The 22,607-nt window shown below is 38.9% G+C and overlaps 3 protein-coding genes across 4 annotated transcripts; all 3 read left to right on the top strand.

The window, feature by feature from the left end:
• Positions 1 to 2,159: 2,159 nt before the first annotated feature.
• Positions 2,160 to 9,142, top strand: LOC145898332 (uncharacterized). The gene is made up of 15 exons (XM_082986760.1): positions 2,160 to 2,221; positions 2,345 to 2,442; positions 2,739 to 2,890; positions 3,340 to 3,519; positions 3,751 to 3,884; positions 4,105 to 4,208; positions 4,550 to 4,714; positions 4,825 to 4,945; positions 6,329 to 6,451; positions 6,593 to 6,687; positions 6,823 to 6,974; positions 7,234 to 7,410; positions 7,744 to 7,877; positions 8,074 to 8,165; positions 8,633 to 9,142. The coding sequence occupies exons 1-15, from the start codon at positions 2,160 to 2,162 to the stop codon at positions 8,776 to 8,778; spliced, it is 1,935 nt and encodes a 644-aa protein (XP_082842886.1). The 3' UTR covers positions 8,779 to 9,142.
• A 1,401-nt stretch (positions 9,143 to 10,543) lies between these two features.
• On the top strand, positions 10,544 to 16,266 carry LOC145898333 (uncharacterized). The gene is made up of 17 exons (XM_082986761.1): positions 10,544 to 10,605; positions 10,760 to 10,854; positions 11,015 to 11,166; positions 11,345 to 11,521; positions 11,642 to 11,775; positions 11,939 to 12,042; positions 12,163 to 12,324; positions 12,484 to 12,633; positions 12,889 to 13,038; positions 13,108 to 13,263; positions 13,670 to 13,819; positions 14,081 to 14,230; positions 14,300 to 14,455; positions 14,517 to 14,666; positions 14,929 to 15,102; positions 15,304 to 15,456; positions 15,645 to 16,266. The coding sequence occupies exons 1-17, from the start codon at positions 10,544 to 10,546 to the stop codon at positions 15,863 to 15,865; spliced, it is 2,496 nt and encodes an 831-aa protein (XP_082842887.1). The 3' UTR covers positions 15,866 to 16,266.
• Positions 16,267 to 17,070: 804 nt separating this feature from the next.
• Positions 17,071 to 22,574, top strand: LOC145897656 (cysteine-rich venom protein latisemin-like). 2 transcript variants are annotated; one of them, XM_082986045.1, is made up of 9 exons: positions 17,071 to 17,176; positions 18,409 to 18,491; positions 18,893 to 19,044; positions 19,294 to 19,467; positions 19,617 to 19,747; positions 20,281 to 20,384; positions 20,592 to 20,762; positions 21,115 to 21,255; positions 21,414 to 22,574. In XM_082986045.1, exons 1-9 carry the CDS (start codon positions 17,082 to 17,084, stop codon positions 21,632 to 21,634), a joined length of 1,272 nt encoding a protein of 423 aa, XP_082842171.1. In that variant the 5' UTR covers positions 17,071 to 17,081; the 3' UTR covers positions 21,635 to 22,574. The 2 variants fall into 2 exon arrangements, with proteins under 2 accessions (XP_082842171.1, XP_082842172.1); XM_082986046.1 differs by lacking the exon at positions 21,115 to 21,255.
• The last annotated feature ends 33 nt before the right edge of the window (positions 22,575 to 22,607 follow it).

A 22,607-nucleotide genomic window follows, 5' to 3' on the forward strand; every position in this document is an offset into this window, starting at 1 on the left:
GGGGTTTCCCATTCTGTGAGAGATTGCAATACCAAGCCGTGCCCTAGAGCTGGTAAGTGTGCAACATTTTACCTGACCCATACAACAGGTAGACAGCCTGATCGGAATTCGAACAACTTGGGTTCGGATCGCGTTGTCGGTGTGGTAAGGGGAAAAAAATCTGGAAGCAGATCAGTGGTTTCTGTGTAGGTCCGAGGTTAAGATTGTAAACGAAGCTTAAAAACTTTTTTCAAGACTTGAACGACGAATTAATTTATGGTTTTTAGATACTATAAAATTATAGTGTTGTTATTTTGTGGCATCTGAGCTTTATCTTATTTTCCACCCCAGAAATAGAAAAATTAGCCTATAAAATTATGTTCCAACCTATTTAGTGTGGACCAGATGGGGAAGATGGCAAGATGTAGGGGATGCTTGTTCATCAGATACACAGATTCGTACAAGGAAATGCAGTACGGGAAGAACAGAGGATTGTTGCATTCAAGAACCGTAGTAACGATCACCACACAGTGTTTACTATAGCCCCCATACTCTGTGTTTATGCACGTTCATGTTTATTCAAGGTATATGTTTAATATATGAACAATAAACAACCAATAAAAGCATGTAAAATTATTCCACCTAGTTAGATAGGAAGTACAAGCAGGCATTTTTGGAAAGCTGTTAGAAATGGAAATTTTCCTATTTAAGTATCAACATATTACAAACTTGATACGATTGTAACAAACCAAAACAGAAAGCCTTCCACTAAAAATTTTTCCAACCAAATAACCCAGACAAACCACATAAAATTCGCACAAACTCGACCATCAGGTTCATGGCATCCTAAGTCACTTTTGCGCGTATATGATGTAAGGTTACATACGTGTCATGGAGATGTGCCGACCTAAAATCCAGACGAGGATTTATGCACGGAACATACATCAGCTAATTAGGGAGAATTTGGTCGCTACAGCGAAAATTTAAACCGATATTTGTGGTGGACAAAGTGTTTTTATGACCAATATGAAAATACAAGTGGTTAATACATATTCGGAATATTGTCTTCAAGTATTCGGATTTGGGCGAATCTTTTGGTACATCCCTAATATGTGACCGCTTGTATAATTTGCAGGCAAACTGACTTCTGCTTTTGCCTGAAACCGTAATCGAACAAACTAGTCTGTGTAGTGCACACGTGCAACCTGATGTCGTTTTCCTGTTTTTGTTCCATCACAGTCATTATCCTATGTTATAAAACACTTGATCGCGTCGGTTTGCCTCATTCTGTGCCTGTCTATGGTTAACGGCAATGACACATGGTTATCAGTACTACGTGTATTCAGCAATTTAGGCTTTAGGTTATTACTACAAACGTGTTTGTAGTATTACGTCACGAGCGCCGGACGAACCCCCGAGTTGTGTCAGGTTTAATTTTCAGAAGCATTTGACCAAGTCTGCTTAACAGAGTATGTTTTTTAGCATTTAATGTGGGTTCCAACTCTATTTCACACACCCGACTGGTGCTGTCATTTCCGCTCTCTGACCAATAGTTGCCAGGTATTTTTCTCATGCTTGCTACGTCATCTACGTATGTAAAAAGAAGTTTAACTTTACCTGCCTTGTGTTCTGTTGGCAGGTATAAATTTGTACGTATATCAAGACAGAGATAATTCAATAAGAACAGAAAGTCAGAAGAAATTGTTGGCTTTTCAGCACGAAGTCTGGTTTAACTTCAAATTCATGAACTTTAAACTTTAAAGTGAAGTTCACGGTTACATTGGCGACCCGAGTTTGTTGTTAATTTGCATAGAAGTAAAATTCCAATGCTTTCTAGAAAAGTCGAACACTTTTAGTAGATTATTAATGTAATTGGCGTAAAGAATACCCACGAATTTATATATTTTAAATGTTTGTTTTGTGCTCATTCATATCTTGCAATGATTGATGATGGATTTGCGATTGGTGTAGAATATCTTGTGACAATTATAGGTAAAACCCGTAGCTGTGTACGTGGCAGTGTTAACTTGATAAGCGGAACGACGTGATCAGTCTGTATAAAATGTATACAAAACTATTACAGAAAATAGATTAGAACTTCCATTTATGCATGCGGATTAATGAGCAACAACTCCAAAACTATGAATGTTTGCAATTTTTCTCTGGTCTGTTTCCTAACAATGGCCTGTGTGACGTATGGGAGTAGCGCGGCACGTGAAGAGGAAGTGGATGACAAATCGAGGTTGGGAACATTGATATTTGCGTTGCTTGTTTTGACAAAAAAAAGCCAAAAAAACGACCGAGGCAAAATAGCTACACCGACTTTGATAACATGTGCTCAACAAATATGATTTTGTTTTGATAGATTTGCAGTGGAGTCATCAGAATCGCCAGAAGCCAAATCGGATGCCGCAGCATCTATCGCATCATTGACGAACGACGTCAAGACAGTTCGAATGACAAGTAAGAATGTTACACGGGCTTGTAAAGTATGGAAAGAATTCACCGCACTTTAGACACATTTACCAATTATACATCTGCCGGGTCTACAATTTCCTATGTTTAAAAAATTTCACTCGCAGAAAACTGAATCAACTTGCTATTTGACTCTATTTTTTAAATAAAAACTTTAAATTGTTTGGATTAAATGATAACGCGACGCCCTTCAATACTCGAGGGCCACGACGCATAGCTCAGAAACCACTGGCAAACATGCAATAGCAATACGGATATTTTGGCTAAGTCTTCAAATCGCACAGAGCAAATTAAGTCCATGCTGGTGGAGGCGCACAACAGTGCAAGGTCTATCGTCACACCCGGTGCAAGCAACATGTGGGAGATGTCGTGGGACAAAGAATTGCAGAAGGTGGCGACCGACTACTCAAAGCAGTGCTTATTCCAACATAATTCGGTAAATATCCTTAATGATTACAGGCTATGGGACGATGCCCAGGTTGTGCCACAGGACAACAGCCTTCATGAAATAGGAAAATGCTGGAGTACTATCACATAGCCTGGGCGACATTTCCATCCACATATAAGTCTATGTTACATAGAAATCTGCGCGAATGTTAACGGTTAGATGTGAACAAGGCAAACAACTGACATTTTTAGTTATAAGTTGAAATGAAAATAATAGGCCTAATTATAACGTCTATGTTGGCAAAAAATTCTGTGCTACATAGACCTATGTGGATCGAAAATGTCAACCTGGCTGTGTTTGCTTTTAGCTTTTCCCAGTTAAATTTAAGTCCCAAAGTCAGTGAAATACGTGCGATATTAAGGTTACAGGAAACATGTAACATGACCCGTAACTGTTACAACGTCAAGCTTACCAGATTTCTCATGTTTGTACACCAGAACCGCTCCCAGGGCAGTAGGTTTTGGTATGTGGGAGAGAACATTATGGTTTCCACAGGAATTTCCTTCGATGTTCAATACGCCAACTCATCTGTCTGGGCCTGGGATGCTGAAAAGAAAGATTACAATTACGACGGAATAAACTGTACTGAAAACAAGCAGTGTGGACATTACACACAGGTGAGTACAATCCCTATACCGTGGTGTCATCGAAATTGAAACGTTTATCGCAAGTGACGTCGGTCCGTAAACACAGGCATGTCATAATTTTAACACAAATGTGACAGGAACGGGCATTACACCCAACTTGGTTCTGGTAATTTTTACTTATCAAAAGCAAACTTGAAATGCAATTTATCAAAGCGGTTTTAAATATATTTAGTTTCCAGCATGAAAGTTTGTATTGCACAGGTCGTATGGGCAGAATCGTTTAAAGTCGGTTGTGGGGCAAGTCTTTGTTCTCAAGTGAAGGCTGGTGAAGCTGTGTACACTGACGCTACGTTATTGGTTTGTAACTACGGACCTGGAGGAAACATTGTAGGACAGTAAGTTGACTTTAGGTGCTCCTCTGAGTTTGTGTAGTTGTTATCACGAAGCATATAAGTTTAATTATCTGGAGTAAACTGCAGTTTTTTTAAGTTATTTTGTGGGTTAAATTTTAGTATGTTGTTGAAAGCGTAAACTGTACAATTTGTAAATCAGACTTGAAGGGCGTGACGTCCAAAAATGTTGTAACGTAAACTTAACATTTCCTCTCACACACAGGCCCCCTTACAAAGTTGGATCACCTTGTAGTGAATGTGCGGAGGGAGATACTTGTGTGAATAATCTTTGCTCAAACCCGATTCGAAACGCAGCTAAACCAACAAGTAGGTGTTAATGAAGCCGCAAGTACAAAACCAGACACATTGAAACATAAAATTATACTGACTCCACTTCAGTGAATCTTAGCTAGTATTTATTTTAAGCTAAAAACGTTCGTATAACAAGAACCTGACATCAAAATGAATTGAATATATTATAATGCTGTGACTATGAAATACTAGTAACAAACAAGAACGCATGTAAACAAAATCATTTTGCACACTATTGTCTAACTCTGACGGACCAGCCTATATTGGCTTGCGGTTCCTAATCGAAATAACACGAAGGTTAAGGGCTCAGATTTATTAACGCCACAAGCAAAACCACGAGTGAAATTCAATTTTAGATCCCAAGTGGTCGCCGTGGGTCCAGGTTGGCAACTGCAGTGTCAAGTGTGGGAAGGGGGTCGCTCTTTATCGAAGAACTTGCAACACATTTCTCAACAAAGACTGCAAAGGAAAATCCGAAAAAACGAAACCATGCAAAGTTGATTGCCCTGAAGGAACAGCAGGTTCGCATTTCTCACTCTACTACCAAACGTTTAAAAGCAAAATTTAATGTCAATCCCAATATAAACGCGTTTTGTAACAAAACAAATTAAGATATAACTGTTCGCATTAGCTGAAAAGGAATGTGTTGGCTGGAAAAATCCTTTGTCATTTCAAAATGAAGCAAAAGTGCTCATTGATAAACGAGAAATCAAGTATTCGGCAATCACTTGCCATTCTCTATGGCAAGCACGGTAACGGTGGTCAAGCTAGTACGCCATTACTTACTTCTTCTTGAAAATAACAAAGTCTAGTATCAAGGTTCTGAACTGATACCAGTTTTACCATAAGACAAGCGAACCTTGTCTCAATAATTATTCTAAAATCATGCTCCTAAATGTTTGTTTTTAATTTTTTTCAGTGTGGAACCAGTGGGGAAATTGGCAAAACGTGGGTGGTTCTTGCGTACACAAACAGATTCGGAAAAGAACTTGCAGCACTGGAAAAAATAAGGATTGCTGCAAAAAAAAGTCTTAGTTTATAATAAGGAATGCTGTGTCAACTATGTAACCAGATTAGATTAAACCAAGGATTAATTAGTGTAGTGAGTGTACTAATAATCGTAATTAACCATAAATAAAATAGTAATAACGCAGACATATTTTCTGGTAACACTCTGGAAAAAATTTAAAGCAGAATTCAAGTGGACAAATAGACATTAAAAATATCTGACTGCACAGAATGTTTAAGGAAGTACGGAAAGTAAATCGCAATGTACAAATTCCGTGTAACGAGGAGAAGCGTCTCCGAATATAAAGTGGTTTGTGTTAACTTATTATGCGACGCAACATGTAACATTGTAAATAACTTCGTCATTCTAAAGCAGTGGTTCTCAAACAAAGGTATTAGAACCACATGGGGATGCGAGATTTGGTTCTATGGGGTACGGGGGGAGTAAATATTGAGGTTTTGTTAAATAATGCACTACACAACCTCTATACCAGTACGGGGAGCCAAAACCGGTGGTAATTTCAAAGAGTTTCCGACAAGGAAAGGATAAGAAGCACTTTTCTGAAGCGTGATTTTACCAACTAGGGTGAAATTGGCGGAAACTAATCTAATCACGTTTTATTCGCGAATCGTGGGAAGTGTCGTGGATGACGTCATAATGGTTATAGTAAGCTTCCTTTTACAATGCAGCGAGGTCGCTTCCGATGTCGCAGTTGGCCGGGGTTGAATGTGGTGTGGGTTGTCATATGTGGCAGGTGATTTCAGTGAGGATATATTGCTTATTTGCTTCATCAAAATTTTAAACAGTTTTGCGAATTCAAAAATTAGAAGATATTTGTTTGGAGAAAAACTTGAATTGGATTTAAAACCTTTCAGCAGAAGTTTGTTGTCGTGTAAATGTGAGCTGGATGGATGCCCAGCTTGCAAACTAGTTGTGACTTGTGACAGTTTAATTGAACTCAGGTTTTAATACAAACGGTAACGGGTTTAAAGTAAGTTCCTAAACTTTTAGAATAAGAATCTATACACGTTCAAGATGATGTTATTCTGCATACATGTGTATAGGAAGGTGTACGCAAGTCATACACAAATATTTATGTAATTACACCTATACGTAGAACTGGTTAACCAATAACAACCGTGGAAAATCAAAAGATGAATCTTTACAATTTTCTTTGTTTGCTCATAATGGTCTGTGTGACGTATGGAAATGACGTGACGCATGGAGCGGAAATAGATGACGACGCGAGGTTTGATGATTTGTTTCAAAGCACGATACTAAACTTAAACTTTTTGAAGTACGAATTAGAAAAAGATATAAATTAAGACCAAATAACCATATTGGGCGCGACTCATATTATTTTGTTTATAATAATCATCGTATTTCTTAGTTTAACAGTTGAAACAATAAAGCCAACAGAGGCACCAGAAGCCCCTGCAGCTCTCGTCGCATCACCAAACTTCATCAAAACATTTCCAATCACTAGTAAGTTGATTGAACGACGTGTATAAGAAAAAATTCAATTTTTAATAATGAGAAATTATTAAAAGAATGTGGTTTTCAGAAGAATGTGGTTTAAAGAATGTGGTGTGGTTAAAAGCTTGTTCTTATTTTGTTCAGGCGAAATTAAGTCCACATTTGTGGCGGCGCACAATGGTGCAAGGTCCATCACCTCACCCAGTGCAAGCAACATGAGGAAGATGTCGTGGGACAACGAATTGCAAACGTTAGCGACCGAATACTCAAAGCAGTGCTTGTTTGAACACAACCCGGTAAACACAATCAGCTTCACGATTACAACGACAGAATGGTTCCTGGCCCGAGCTAAATCACAATAGCAGTGTATTATTCCAAAAATCTGTTTGTTCGTGTCAAAAAGCTGTCAAACAACCTGGAATGCAAATTGTAAAATCGTAATTTTTTCCAAAGATTGCCTCTACTGGTTCGCGCACCATGATGAATGTGAACCTTGGTGCCTGGCATATTGTTCCAATACAGCAACAACCTCCTAATACCTCTACCTTACTGCAGAATCGCCGCCACAGCCAATTTTCGTACGTGGGCGAAAACATTTTTCTGTCCTCTGGGATCCCGTTTAATAATCGGTACGCGAACCGTTCCATTTGGGCCTGGGATGCGGAAAAGATCGATTACAGTTTCAACACAATGTCATGTACCCCGAACAAGATGTGCGGGCATTACACACAGGTATGTGCAGTGGTAAGCTTACGTTGTTTGGATTTTGTAGTCATCCACACCAAAACTTGAATCAACTCTTTACTCTAAAAAAGATAAAGTAAAAATATTAGTGATGATCACAGCCATGCATGTTTTTGTCGTAAATTCGTAAAAATCTTTGTCTACAACACCGCCTCCCGCAAGCAAATAACTGGTTGTGGATAACGACATAATATTTTGACAAATTTTAAGCCACAAATTCAACATTTTGAAAAAAAGTTACGAATCTTTAACCGAGTATTTGGAAGAGGACATTCCCTTTCGCTTACAGCAGCAGTTATGTTTGGAGTTCGTTTTGCACAGGTCGTCTGGGCAGAATCGTTCAAAGTTGGCTGTGGGGCAAGTTTTTGTTCTCAAGTGAAGGTTGATAAAGCTGTGTACACTGACGCTACGTTACTGGTTTGTAACTACGGGCCTGGTGGCAACATCAGGGGACGGTACGTTTATATCTCATAATGAGGGTGGTAAGGAAAAACATGAAAGAAACACTTTGCGTACTGGAAGTGGGTTTCAGTTCGAAACGTTTTTGTCATTCTTGGCTGATTTCAGAATAAACCTTTTCAACCATTCATTATTCGCATTTAGGTATTCGTAAGTGGATAAAATAAAGTCAACATTTCCTCTTATACACAGGCAACCATTCGAAGTTGGATCACCTTGTAGTAAATGTGCGGTGGGAGATACTTGTGTGAATAACCTCTGCTCAAACCCAGAAACTTCATCAAGTGGGTGTTTTTGAAGTTCTTCCAGACAGTATAGGTTTTTTTTCTGTGAGCTGCATACAGATGGTCACTGTTTCAACCTATAAGGTCTCAACAGTGCAGCTTAATTGATAAGAGTCTTCCGTTGGGCACCAAACTAGGTGCACCCTTACAGTGAAAGCAAGGTGGCAACACCATGATCAAGCAAAGGCCAAATCAATAGATCCGTTGCGCCCCGTGTGACGATAGTCGTATTGGTCGAAATTGTAGCCATGTGTCTGCAGTTTAAATCATATTATTGGCCTCACTTTGCCGGTTTTTGTTTGAATGTTTCAGATTGCAAATATATTACCCACACAAAAGATAAGCATAAATTTGAAAGTGTGGAAGCTTGGAAATGGTCATAGTCTCACGGAAAATCGAAACATTTCACTTTAAACGACCGCAAATGTAGAGGACTCGTAATTTCATATCAGTTTGTTTCTTTCCAGTTAAGCCCGGAAACCCAACAACGAAAACCACAACTTCCCCCAAACCAGGAAACCCGCTTAAACCAACGGGTTCGGCCACAGCACCGAAAAGTCGTTCCTTTCTTCCACATCTTTTGGCAATTTTCATGATTATTGTCTTACGATAAAGGAATGTGTATTTATTGTTTGTCTGTGGCTTAAATGATTGACTTTATGAGTGAAAAGCAGCACAGAACAATTGTAAATTTATTATTAAGTTATTATGTCAGCAGGGCACATGATGAACACGACAAAGAAAAACATGCGATTTGCAACGCGGTTGAACCAAGTGCAAGTGACAATATGAAACATTTTTTGTTCAATTTCAAGCCTTTACGTCGTAATACGTGACCATGTAGCATGCCAAGACTTTCCGTATATGGCAAGAAGTTTTCTATTTTTGCACAGAAAAACTTTTGTTACTGATACAAATAACAAACAGATCGAGGGGATTTCACAACTATTTTAAAAATTGGTGTGAAACAAAAGCAAAACCCACCAGTGATGTGTTTGTACACGAACATGCGTTTTGCTATTGGTTGGTTATTCTTCACAGTCAAATACCATGTTTTTGATGTGTTTTCGCCGGTGCTTCTCGACTGTGCAAGTTTTGTTCACGGTCAAATCGAGTTGACGTCAGAAAATATAAACGAGTGCCAATTCATTGCCAGCGTGCGGTTAGAGGTTGATCACTCGTATTTCTCACTGCAATAGGTTTGATCTTGGTTAACACGCAAATGTTTAAAGCATTTGCTACAAAAACGTCAATCCCAAATGTTATCAAGACTTTACTACATTTAGATTTAATTTATAAAAATCTCTAATAAATAAAATCAACATGTGTGTGTGTTGGGTGGAGTGCCACAGGAATCAGACATGATGCACAATCACATCTTTTCCGGAGAATCACCAAATTGAGGTTACAACACTCTACAGCAAGCTCGACAACGGTAGTTACCTCCAAAACTATGTTGCATTATGCTCACATTTCTTGTGGTAAAAATAACACGTTCATGTATTGAGATCCACCAAATAATAGCAATGTTACAACATCCTTCTGTCATAGTGCTTAGTCCGAACACGAAAAATCCTGTGGCACTCAACCCAACATCTTAAATTAGACAAGTGGATAGAAGAGCTTCCGTGTAACGTGAAAAAGCAGAATAAGTGCTTGTACGCGACGAAACACATCATGCGATTTACAATATAAATAACTACGTCATTCTAAAGGGTGATTTTTAATTTCACATTAAGTCGGGTGAATTCAGCGGAAGCACACACAATCACGTGTCATTCACGGATCGTGAGAAGCGTCGTGGAAGACGTCATAATGGCCTTAGTAAGTCTGCATATATGATACAGTGACATGGCTTCCGATTATTGTTGGGGTTTGCGAGGTAGCATAGGAGGAAGTGGGTTGTCACATGTGACATGCGGTTGAGGAAAGGATATCTACATTATTTGGTATTTCAGAAAAACTTTAAACGGTTAGAAGTGATGCATGCACCATTCTACCACTAAAACATTTATTTGCAAAAAATCGGCAAAAGTTATCGTCGTTTAGCATAAGTTTGCTGATAACTCGATGTTAAATAAGCGATAATTGGCATTGGACGTCAAGGGTGTAAACCATTGGTAACTTTTTGCATTGTAATTTAACCCAAGTTTGATCAAATAGTTTTCGTATCAGTTGCAAAATTATTCTGAGAACAACTATTAATTGAGTACCTTTCTAATGTGATGAAGTAGAACGTGACGTAATACAGCATACATGGAGACCTAAATGCAAACGATAAGGAAAATAATTACCAACTTGCACTTATACACACAGTTCTAGAAATGAAACAACAAACTATGATTGTTTACAATTTTGCCCTTCTCTGTTTGCTCACAATGGTCTGTGTGACGTATGGAAACGATGTGATGCATGGAGCGGAAGCAGATGACGAAGCGAGGTTGGGGGCATTGTTGTTTGTTCTATTTGTTATAAACCACGATACTGAACTTAAACTTTTTAAAGTATGAATGAAAAGAAACGTAGATTGAAACGTAAATAACTATCTTAAAGCAACAAATGAGTTTACGTATACAAATCATCGTATTTCTTAGTTTAACAGTTGAAACAATAAAGCCAACAGAGGCACCAGAAGCCCCTGCAGCTCTCGTCGCATCACCAAACTTCATCAAAGCATTTCGAATAACAAGTAAGAACGTTGACACACGTGCACAAGCATTGGGTCTGTAAGAAGAAAGCAAAAGTTTTCCAAAGAATCCAATACGTCTAACTAGTCAATATTATTGAAAATCGCAACCACACAACAATGGACCTGTCAGAGACAAAAAATAATCCTTCACATTGTTCAGACGCAATTAAGTCCACATTTGTGGCGGCGCACAACGGTGGAAGGTCTATCGCCTCACCCAGTGCAAGCAACATGAGGAAGATGTCGTGGGACAACGAATTGCAAACGTTAGCGACCGAATACTCAAAGCAGTGCTTGTTTAAACACAACCCGGTAAATACCAAGAGCCTCACGTTAAGAATTAAACCATATTACAGTAGTCACACTACTGTTTATTCAACAAACATATTTATTAGCGAAATAAAGTGGTCAGACAACTTGGAGTTTTAATTAAAGTTATTTCTGGGCACCACGAAAACACTTTCCAACGCATTTTATAATTTCATTCCAGAATCGCCGCCACAGCCGATTTTCGTATGTGGGCGAGAACATTTTTCTTTCTTCGAACCTTCCGTTCGGTGTGTGGTACGCGAATGGTTCGATTTGGGCATGGGAGAAGGAAAAGAAAGATTACACTTTCAACACAATGGCATGCACCCCGAACAAGCTATGCGGTCATTACACACAGGTGGGTACAGAGGCAAAACACACATACATTGTCCATCTTGGCTATTCGCATACATTGACCAAAGGTGAACTGGAGTTAGTTTTAAGCAGATTTGCCATGATTAAAGTTGGCTTTGCACAGGTCGTATGGGCGACATCGTTCAAAGTAGGCTGTGGGGCAAGTCTTTGTTCTCAAGTGAAAGTTGATAAAGCTGTGTACACTGACGCTACGTTACTGGTTTGTAACTACGGACCTGGAGGCAACATCAGGGGACGGTACGTTTTGATTTTGATCTTAATCAAGTTTGTTTGGAAAACCTGAAGTTGATAAACTCAAAGGAAATACATGGTTTAGGATTCCTGAATATAATAGAAGTCACGCAACGTTGCAACTGTTACTGTTAGTAAAATAAAACTTCCTTATTCCTTTCACACACAGGCAACCATTCGAAGTTGGATCACCTTGTAGTAAATGTGCGGAGGGAGATACTTGTGTGAATAATCTCTGCTCAAACCCGATTCGAAACGCAGCAAAACCAACAAGTGGGTGTCAGTGTATCCACATTTACCAAGTATTGTCTGTATATGTGGTTACAACCTCTAGTTTTTAAACAGATAAAATTAACTTGCCGACGCATTTAATGACCAAAAAAATTCCTTCAGATCCCCAGTGGTCTCAGTGGTCCCAGAGTGGCGAATGTAGTGCAACGTGCGGAAGGGGGTTCGCTATTTTCCGGAGATCCTGCAACACATTTGTCAGAAAAGACTGTCCGGGGAAAAATGCCAAAATGGAATTGTGTACAACGTCATGTACGGAAACACCAAGTATGCATTTTGTTGCTCTGTGTAGCTGTGCCGTACTGTCGAAGTAACACACATTACACGAAGTTAAACTACATCATTCGGGTAAAACGTTGATTTTTCACAACCTTTAGAAGAACCCAATTTCTCATAAAAACGTGCTTAAACTTTCATTTTTTAAAGGTTGGAGAGTTTGGCAAACCTGGGGAGCTTGTTCGCAATCCTGTGCTGGAGGAATTAGAACAAGGAATAGAGTTTGTAGCACTGGAAACTTGCGAGACTGCTCAGGGTCATCTACGGATTCATCTACATGTAACACACAAGCGTGTATAGGTGAGTCGAAATGTGACTTCTACTTACATATGATTAGGATGAGTGGGTCACACAAATGCTAGTTGTCTATCTTTTCAAACCCTAACAATCACGGGCGCCTATATTTTCTTTTCGCCACATTTGGAGAAATGATATTTGGAAATGTTTTTTTTCCATCTGGTAAATGCAGATAATTCGAGATGGCAAACAGACTTCGTGTAATTTAGAGAAATGTAAAAAACGCTGCATACAACATTTTTCCCCTTTATAAACAAGCTTGGAGCAACTGGCAAACGTGGGGAACATGCACAGTGACCTGTGGTGGAGGGAGACATACAAGAGGTCGCACCTGTAGCACCGGTAACAACGCAGATTGTAAAGGGAGATCCACAGCTTCGTCGAGGTGCAACACCATATCTTGCCCGTGTAAGTACATTAAGAAGCTTAAATCTGTGAATACAGTGTATAATTTGTAAATGTATTTTCCTTCTTTAGCTTGGAGACCATGGCAACTATGGGGCGCATGTACAAAGCCTTGTGGGAATGGAATTAGAACAAGGAAACGTGTTTGCAGTTCCGGAACAAACGCAGATTGCAAGGGACAAGCTAGAGTGACGTCACCATGCAATAGGCAAGATTGTATTGTCCCGAGTAAGTGAAATTAACATTTTTCACAAATAAGATATTTTCAAAATAAAATTGAAGCAAGATCTTACATGAAAAGGATGTAACACCAATTAATTAATGCTGTTACCAAACAACAAACGTAGATATGAAGAGAGCAATGCAGCTCATGGCAGAACTGGTTTTTATTCGACTTTCATCGACAACGTACAAAATCCCCACTCCAATTGCATACAATCGTCTGCTACCGTAGAATAATATTTTAATTTTGTAGCTTTTGTTATTCCACCAACGCTTGGAGCATTTGTATTGCAGTGGCAATGGTGGACGTGCCAAAGAATGTGTGTAACCATTTTGCATTTAAAAAGACACTACAATATATATTAACCATCACAAAAGCACTTAAATCGTTTCTAACTTTTGTTGTTGTAAGGTTGGAGAGTTTGGCAGACCTGGGGAACTTGTTCGCAATCCTGTGCTGGAGGAATTAGAACAAGGAATAGAGTTTGTAGCACTGGAAACTTGCGAGACTGCTCAGGGTCATCTACGGATTCATCTACATGTAACACTCAAGCGTGTATAGGTGAGTTGTTTTCAAGAAAGCGAGTAAAACTTTAAAAGGCATACCTGTTTATGGTACCTGGCATTTATTGATCATTAACGGCACCAATATTTTTCTGTAGCAAAGCCTAAATTTGCAGATAGGAAAAAGAAGCAAGAAATTATATTGGGAAAAATTTTTCTGTTAGGCAAATGCTATAAGTTAAATTATTATGGTTGTTTCCTCACAGTGAGACTTTGTGTAATTTGACAGTGAATTGTATTTTTCCCCTTTATGAACAAGTTTGGAGCAACTGGCAAACGTGGGGAACATGCACAGTGACCTGTGGTGGAGGGAAACATACAAGAGGTCGCACCTGTAGTACCGGTAACAACGCAGATTGTAATGGGAGAGCCACAGCTTCGTCGAGGTGCAACACCATATCTTGCCCGTGTAAGTACATTATTCGGCTTGAATCTGTGAATACAGTTTATAATTTGTAAATGTATTTTCCTTCTTTAGCTTGGAGACCATGGCAACTATGGGGCGCATGTACAAAGCCTTGTGGGAATGGAATTAGAACAAGGAAACGTGTTTGCATTTCTGGAACAAACGCAGATTGCAAGGGACGAGCTACAGTGACGTCACCATGCAATACGCAAGATTGTATTGTCCCGAGTAAGTAAAATGTTTATTTAAAAAACAACGAAATAAACAAGAATCTTCGGGTTTTCTGCAGCTTGGAGTCCCTGGCGAGCTTGGAGCTCCTGTTCGAAAAGTTGTGGCGGTGGAAGAAAAACGCGAAGTCGAAGTTGCAGCACAGGGAAAGCCCCCGATTGTGTGGGTTCGGCTGCAGCATCAGTCAAATGTAACATGCAAGACTGCACAAGTAAGCCGTACATGGACATTTTATGCCAAACAAATTGCCTTATAGCCGTTCCAGCAATACATTCAACACGAACAGTTGCCCAGATAATGCAAGAGTTTATGTGAAAAGATGCAATGCCAATTCATTCTTGCTGTTACCAAGCTACAGTCTTTTTTTAGCTTTTATAGAAATTTGATTCTAAAAAACACAATAATCATACCGCACAACGTGCAAACACTACTTGAATAAAATCGTCCGTAGCAATAACATTTTGATTTCCCAGCTACTGTTATTACGCCAGCGCTTGGAGTTTTTACATCGTGGTCGCAATGGTCGAAGTGCTCAAGCTCGTGTGGAACAGGAAGTCAATTAAGACGCAGGATTTGCATTGGGGGAAATTGCCGAGGAAGCAATGAAGAAACTCAGCCCTGCGTGCTAAGGCCATGCACGAATTCACGTAAGACCCTGATACATGCGCTGTACGTTCGGATGCAACAACATGTCTATTTATCTATTTTATCTGATGAACAACAACCATTGTTGCATCTATGCGCCGTGTAGTCTGGTATTTTAATATCAATATGCAAACTGTTACAATGAGACGCGTACACATAACCTTACAAACAACAGTTCAAATCCTATATATTTTCCACTTAAGAATGGACGAAGTGGAGAATGTGGACAACCTGCTCAAAAACGTGTGGAGGGGGAATAAGAAAAAGGTTCAGAACTTGTAATCGAGGAAATAGTGGCCCGACCTGCTCCGGATCGAAAACTGATTTCGACATATGCAACACAATCCCATGCTTGCGTAAGTGTTGAACAAATTAATTAGTTTTCACCTTCCCACATTCTACACGGACAAGGTTGCATCCCCAAACACTGATAACGTTATTGTCACTAGGAAAGTGAAGTCGGATTTGACAAAAACGAAGTTTAACTTGAAACCAAGTGTTATAAAGGGTGGATTTGGACTCTTATTTGTTCGTTTCTTTTCAGCTGATCGCGGAAATCCAAAAGAGAAAGCCACAACTTCACCCAAACCGGAAAACCCACTTAAACCGACCAAGATCATTAATACGGCAAAGGAGAAAGATGGCGGAGGAGAATTTGTGACAATTAGCAGCACAACTGCAGGGACGGGTTGTGCAGCAGCACCGAAATATGCTTTCTTTATTGTTTATCTGTCAACTCTTTCCACGATGTTTGTCTTGCGCTAAATGAATTCGCCAACTGTTAGAGTTCATCAGAGGCTTTAAAGCCTGTTTTTTTGTCATCCGGAACAGAACGTTATGATTTCTGTGCCAAGTCGTCATATAATGACGTACACAGAATAAGACATAAAGATCGTGTGTTTTTCGTCCAATGTATAAAGTGGGAGTCATTGTGTAACCCTTTTGGTTGACATCCAGCCCTTTACGTGGTAATACGTGACGCTGCAAATATCACAACCCACTCCGTATATGGCAAGAACTTTTCTATTTTCGCAAATTTCTATTTTTTCTCACTGACAAAATTAACGCAAGCTTCGTGTGACACGAAATTGCCTCAAGACGAACAAACACTTTACTATGTATTTACTTTTATTCTGAATGCAAGGCACTTTGGTATTAAACCTTAACAACAGTACAGTGCCACGTGTTTATCAAAACCACTTTAGCGTTTCAAAACGTTTCTGTGAACACAATTCGATGATGTGATAATTGGTGACCTGTAATTACGTTGTGCGTTTCTCAATTCCGACATTTTGACTTGTTTATTGCCAAACACCACCAACATTACATTTCCGCAATCTCTTGCATCATTTCAACGTGTGAAGGCCTAAATAAGTATATACCAGAAAAAATATAAGGGGTGTTCAGTTGCGGTTACAATTTTTTACGCATGTAAATTCAGCTTTAGCCGCGAAAACACAACACTTTTTAGTTGCTTGTGTACACGTGCGCTTGTCCAAGTTAACTAAAAACGCAAAAACAAACCCTGTTACGAAACAATGCGATTGTATCCTCGACGAGTATAAAGTATTGCGGTGGAATCGTTTTTAAAGTTTACCAATTAAGAAACAAATTTGTAATGGACCAGGATGTGCTCTTGCTCCATTAAACATACATCGATGTTTAGCGGAAGGAGATTAATATTATTGAAATATACTAAAAACAGACGAAAATCAAAATACTCGTTTAGCTACAAATATTTGCAGCTTCTGTGAAGAAATTGTAGCAGAAATGAATAGATTGTAAGGCCGTGTTTTCAACCAGTATTGTTGACCGGTTATTTTTATCTTCGGCACAACAAACAATTGTTTCATAAGCGGTCTTTGCGCCGCGAACGCAGCGAGCGCGCTTCTATTGTTCGTTCCTGCATTGCAGGAAATTTACCGCACTTTCACAGCCCTGTGCCGATGCCTTCATTACTTGCTTGAGGCGTGAAGTAAACATGGATTTAAGGATTGTTGTGCTTTACGCAACTTCGTGCCTCGCTGTGAGTGCCGTTGAACAAGTAACAGTTCGTATTTACGACAGTCAAGCAGGGTGAGTCCAGAAAAGTGTACTTTTTTTACAATTTCATTTTCTACTGCATTGTTGTTCGCTTCGTATGTTATATATTATAGCATACGAAGTGAACAACATATATTATATATTATACATTTTTACAATTTCATTTTCTACTGCATTGTTGTTCACTTCGTATGTTATATATTATAGCATACGAAGTGAACAACATATATTATATATTATACATTTTTGCAATTTCAATTTCTACTGCATTGTTGTTCGCTTTGTATTTTACATATTGTAGCATAATTTTCGAAGTTTTTTAAATCATTTATGAAATTAATTTTGAAATAAAGAGTTAATTTTCCAAACGTCGTCGATTTTATTGAATATTGTGGTAGAAACTAAACACTTGCCTTACTGCAAGCAATGGCGAGTATCGAAAAAATTATCATTCCATCATCTATGCACGGAAAAGCGTCAGACCCATGCAGGCATTGTTCGAACGTGGGCCTTTCAACACGCATGAAGCCAAGCTTGTGATAAAAGCTCGGTTTATTTTGTTTTCTGGAACTTTACTCAAGCATGCATCTTTCAATGAATAATTCCACCATGCATAATTTAACATCTTGGTCGAATGTGTGTACAGACAGCCTTACTAAGTCTTAGCTAACAATCGTTAAATATCTTTGCAACAAAGCAGTACGTGGCTAAAATTAACAATTTTTACAACCTAAAGGCAAACAGAACAACACAAACACCAACAAACATGTATTTGTTTATCAGAATTGCTCTTCTGGCACTTAAGTTTCTAAAGTTATTTATTCGAAACCGACGTTTCGTCCACCATCCGGCGAGACTTCCTCAGGGTTATGTCAACATATTGCAGCAAGCCCATAAACACCACTACGCAAGAAAAACTTAAGAAACACAAAAAAACGTAAGAAAAACACAAGAAAAAGGGGAATGGATAACATTGGCAGCGCTTGTATCGTTACGTGACCAGGTGTATCGGGGCGTAACACTTACAACAAGTTGTTGTAAATCACGGATTTCCAGCATTTTTCTTACGTTTTTCTTGCGTTTTTAGTGCTAATGCGATTGTTGCTTTATTATTGACATAACCCTGAGGAAGTCTCGCCGGATGGCAGACGAAACGTCGGTTTCAAATAAATAACTTCAGAAACTTAACTGCCAGAAGAGCAATTCTGATTAATTAGTATGCCTGGCAGCAAAAAAAATAGCAGTCCGTGTTTGTTTGCTTTTAGTTGGACGGATGGAAATTTTTCTATTCAAATCGAACCCGCTGCCTTAGCGACAGACAGGGCCATGAAGACATATGTCATGCTGGGTAAAACGTTGAGGCAATCTTAATATACATATGGATCGTCATGTGGTTAAAAGATGAAAAGATTACTTTCATTCTGCTTTCCAGGAGTTAAGAATACCCGAATGTGCCCAGTTATGATGAAGAGACAAAACTTAACACAATACAGTAAAATTTTTAACATCTTAATAATAAATGAGTGTAATTTTTTACCCGAGTAAATTGTCCAAAGTGAAGAAACAAACTGTGTTAAGGGTAATTAAGAAGAACAGTGGCTATAACTTGATGCATGAGCGTATTCTTAGTTCCCGTATGATTTAGCATAATTTGGAAACGCTTTGTATTTCCCCCAAACGACAAAGTTTACCACGTATACCGACACAAATCTTTGCTTAAACACACTCATGTGTTTTGAAAACTTCCAGAACAGTTCAAGAAGACGTTAGTTGAAGAACACAACAAGGCGCGGACGATCGTGGAACCAACCGCAACAAACATGAGGAAAATGTCGTGGGATAATGAACTGGAAATCGTGGCTACAGAGTATTCAAAGATGTGTCTGTTCAGTCACAGCAATGTAAGCAAAGCAAAATAATTAAATTAAAATTTTAAAATATCTCAATATAAGTAGAAAAAAAGGATTCCCTTTAAACTAAAAGTGGGAAATACGGGAAAAAAGGTTGGGAACCGCTGATCTAAGTCTAATATTACAGGATATTCGTGCATACAACTTCGCAAAACACTCTCCAATCTCTGATTTTATATAATTATAAGTTTTGATTCTTGTTGTTTGATTGTGAATAATAAATCGCTTTGTAATTCCCAGCATGCAAGGCACAGTCGGTTTAGTGTGGGGGAGAATATTTACATGACAACATGGAGATCGGTTGACGACCGATTCATGCGATACGCAGTCACTTTGTGGGACAACGAGAAAGTTGATTACAAATACGCGACAGACTTCTGTCCAGCAAACAAGATGTGCGGGCACTATACACAGGTAGATTACAAAAATATTCTAGGACAATTCCTGTGGGTCCTGATTGTACAAAGTTGAACATGCCTGCATTTCTGTATTATTCTTGTGTTACGTATAACTGTTCCGGTGGGTAATCGTTTTTATCATTAAGTGACGCAATTTCATCCAAGGTGGTTTGGGCCGACAGTTTTCGAGTTGGATGTGGAGTGACTTTGTGTTCATCAGTTAAGGTGAGAAAAGCTGTGTGGACGAACGCCAAGATCATGATATGTAACTATGGACCGGCAGGGAATAGAGGAACGTAAGTTATACAAAATATGGCAGTTTTCACCAGAAAATCAAACAAAAGGTTATAAAAACAAACATTAGTGGATTCCTCTTGTATAGATGTCATTTTTACCCTGCCAATAGGTTTTTACCTATAATGCACCAGCAAGCATCATAGGTAAAAACCTATTTCAATTTCTTTAATTTGCCGTGTCAGTCTCTGGTCTATGCCTATAATGCTTGCTGGTGCACTGTTTTTGTAAGAGACTGACTGGTAAATAACTTTATTATAGCACGAGCTTTCGCGAGCTTTATCTCGCTTTTTCAGGTGCAGTAAATGACGTGCTAATAAAGTTATTTACCAGTCAGTCTCTCACAAAAACAGTGCACCAGCAAGCATTATAGGCATAGACCAGAGACTGACACGGCAAATTAAAGAAATTGAAATAGGTTTTTACTGTATGTGAATTCGTGCCATATACGTAAATTTCTATAAAACCTTATACGTCGATGCACATAGTGATACATATGCGTATACCATCGCACCTCATAATTGTTGCGTTACAGTTCACCATATGTATCTGGAAGGCCTTGCAGCGGTTGCCACCACACAGACATTTGCGTCAACAACCTCTGCACAAACCCAGCCCGGGACACACTACTGCCACCAAGTGAGTTAATGTCATGAGTTGACACAACAACATGGCAAGGTCGAAACCAAATACACCTCCCAAAAGTGTTCACATTATCATTCAATAATCAGAATCGGCGTCCGTGTTTTTAGATTTGCCAAAGATGGCAAAACAGACTATAGGCATGATTTGGACAAAAGCCAATCTATATAATTTCACGCAAGTTATCACTTACGTGTATTCCAGGTCCGTGTTGGTCCCAATGGACGCCGTGGAGTCAATGCAGCGCCACATGTGGTAGAAGTGAAAGAATGCGCACAAGGTTTTGTAACACCTTCGTTCCTCAGGATTGTTGGGGTCGAAATTACGAAAAAGAGAAATATTGCTCGCCAAATATCTGCGGAAATACAAAAGCAAGTAAGAGAATGTTGTTTAATGCAGGTTACAGGTTTCGCAACCGAATCCGCGCTGATTACGTCATACAGAAACTCATTCAATTTTTTTCGTTTGGCTTGCTATTGTTTTCCATCTACGTATTTTGTGGGTAAACATGAGACTCAGGCTTTTAAGCAACTCTAGAACATTAGCTATCAATATACAATACATTATTGTGCACGTTGGTCAGAACACCTGCAGGCAGACCGGCTACTATGTCTTTTACCAATGACAAATATACAGTTTTTTTTCTGTAACCTTATGTTAATTTTGAAACACAATTTCAACGATTTTGTATATTTATCCCCAATGTCTGAGACAATTTATTGCAAAGAATTTGGAGACTGGAATGCTTGGTCTGAATGTTCAGTCTCATGTGGAAAAGGGATGAAAAGTCGCAAACGTACCTGTCTGAGGGGTGGGTGTCGGGACATCTCCGTTTACAGAGATTACTGCAACACACATTCGTGTACAGGTCCGAAAACGTACTTTTTGATTTATACATATACAGACATATGCAGAATTGAGTAGTTTTAAATAGCCAATTTATTCACATTGTAACCTACTACTCAACTATGGTCTTTGTGTTATCATGGGTGGGTTTGGCCTAGTATGTTGTTCGTTTCTATTCAGCTGACCGCAGAAATCCAAAAGAGAAAACCACAACTGCACCCAAACCGGAAAACCCACCTAAACCGACCAAGATCATTAATACGGCAAAGGAAAAAGCTGGCGGAGGAGAGTGTGTGACAATTAGCAGCACAACTGCAGGGACGGGTTGTGCAGCAGCACCGAAATGTGCTTCTTTTATCTTCTGTTTATCAACTCTTTTCAAGATGTTTGTCTTGCGTTAAATTAATTTGCCCAATGTTAGAATGCAAAGCCTGGGTTTTTCGTCATGCAGAACAGAACAAAAAAAATATGTTTTTCAGCGGCATTTTTTCGCTATCCTTTGCAGTTCGTTGTTTTCCCCTTTTTTCCTTTGATTTTATTCACCACAATAGCTTTATCGAGCGTCTCCACAATAGCCAAAGCCCGAGAGTTTAGTTTCACCTTGCTCAATCGTTACATCTAATTATCAGTTTGTGAGTTATTTCACATTTATATTTTTATATTCTTGTATCAGTGTTGGTTTTAACTGCGTTGTTTGTGTTTGTTTTTTTGCGATACTGATGATGCCTGCAAACACAGGCGAAATATATTTATTATAAAAACGTTAAACAGACGACTCAGGATTATTTATAATATTTTGTGCGGAACAGAACGTTATGATTTGTGTGTCGTCATATGATGACGGACACAGAATAACACATGAAGATCGTGTGTTTATCGACGCCAATGTATAAAGTGGGAGTGATTGTGTAACCCTTTGGTTGACATCCAGCCCTTTACGTGGTAATACGTGATGCTGCAAATATCACAACCCACTCCGTATATGGCAACAACTTTTCTATTTTCGCAAATTTCTATTTTTTTCTCACTGAATCTTCGTGTGACACGAATTTGCCTCAAGACGAACAAACACTTTACTATGTATTAACTTATATTCTGAATGCAAGGCACTTTGGTATTAAACCTTCACAACAGTACAGTGCCACGTGTTTATCAAAACCGCTTTAGCGCTTCAAAACGTTTCTGTGAACACAATTTGATGATGTGATAATTGGTGACCTGTAATTACGTTGTGCGTTTCTCAATTCCGACAGTTTTGAATTGTTTACTGCCAAACACCACCGACATCACATTTCCGCAAGCTCTTGCATCATTTCAGCGTGTGAAGGCCTAAGTAAGCATATGCACTGTAATACGAAAAAAAGAATTATGAAT

This window comes from Ascidia mentula, chromosome 4 (genome assembly GCF_947561715.1).
Source record: "Ascidia mentula chromosome 4, kaAscMent1.1, whole genome shotgun sequence".
In the NCBI taxonomy this organism is placed as follows: domain Eukaryota; kingdom Metazoa; phylum Chordata; class Ascidiacea; order Phlebobranchia; family Ascidiidae; genus Ascidia; species Ascidia mentula.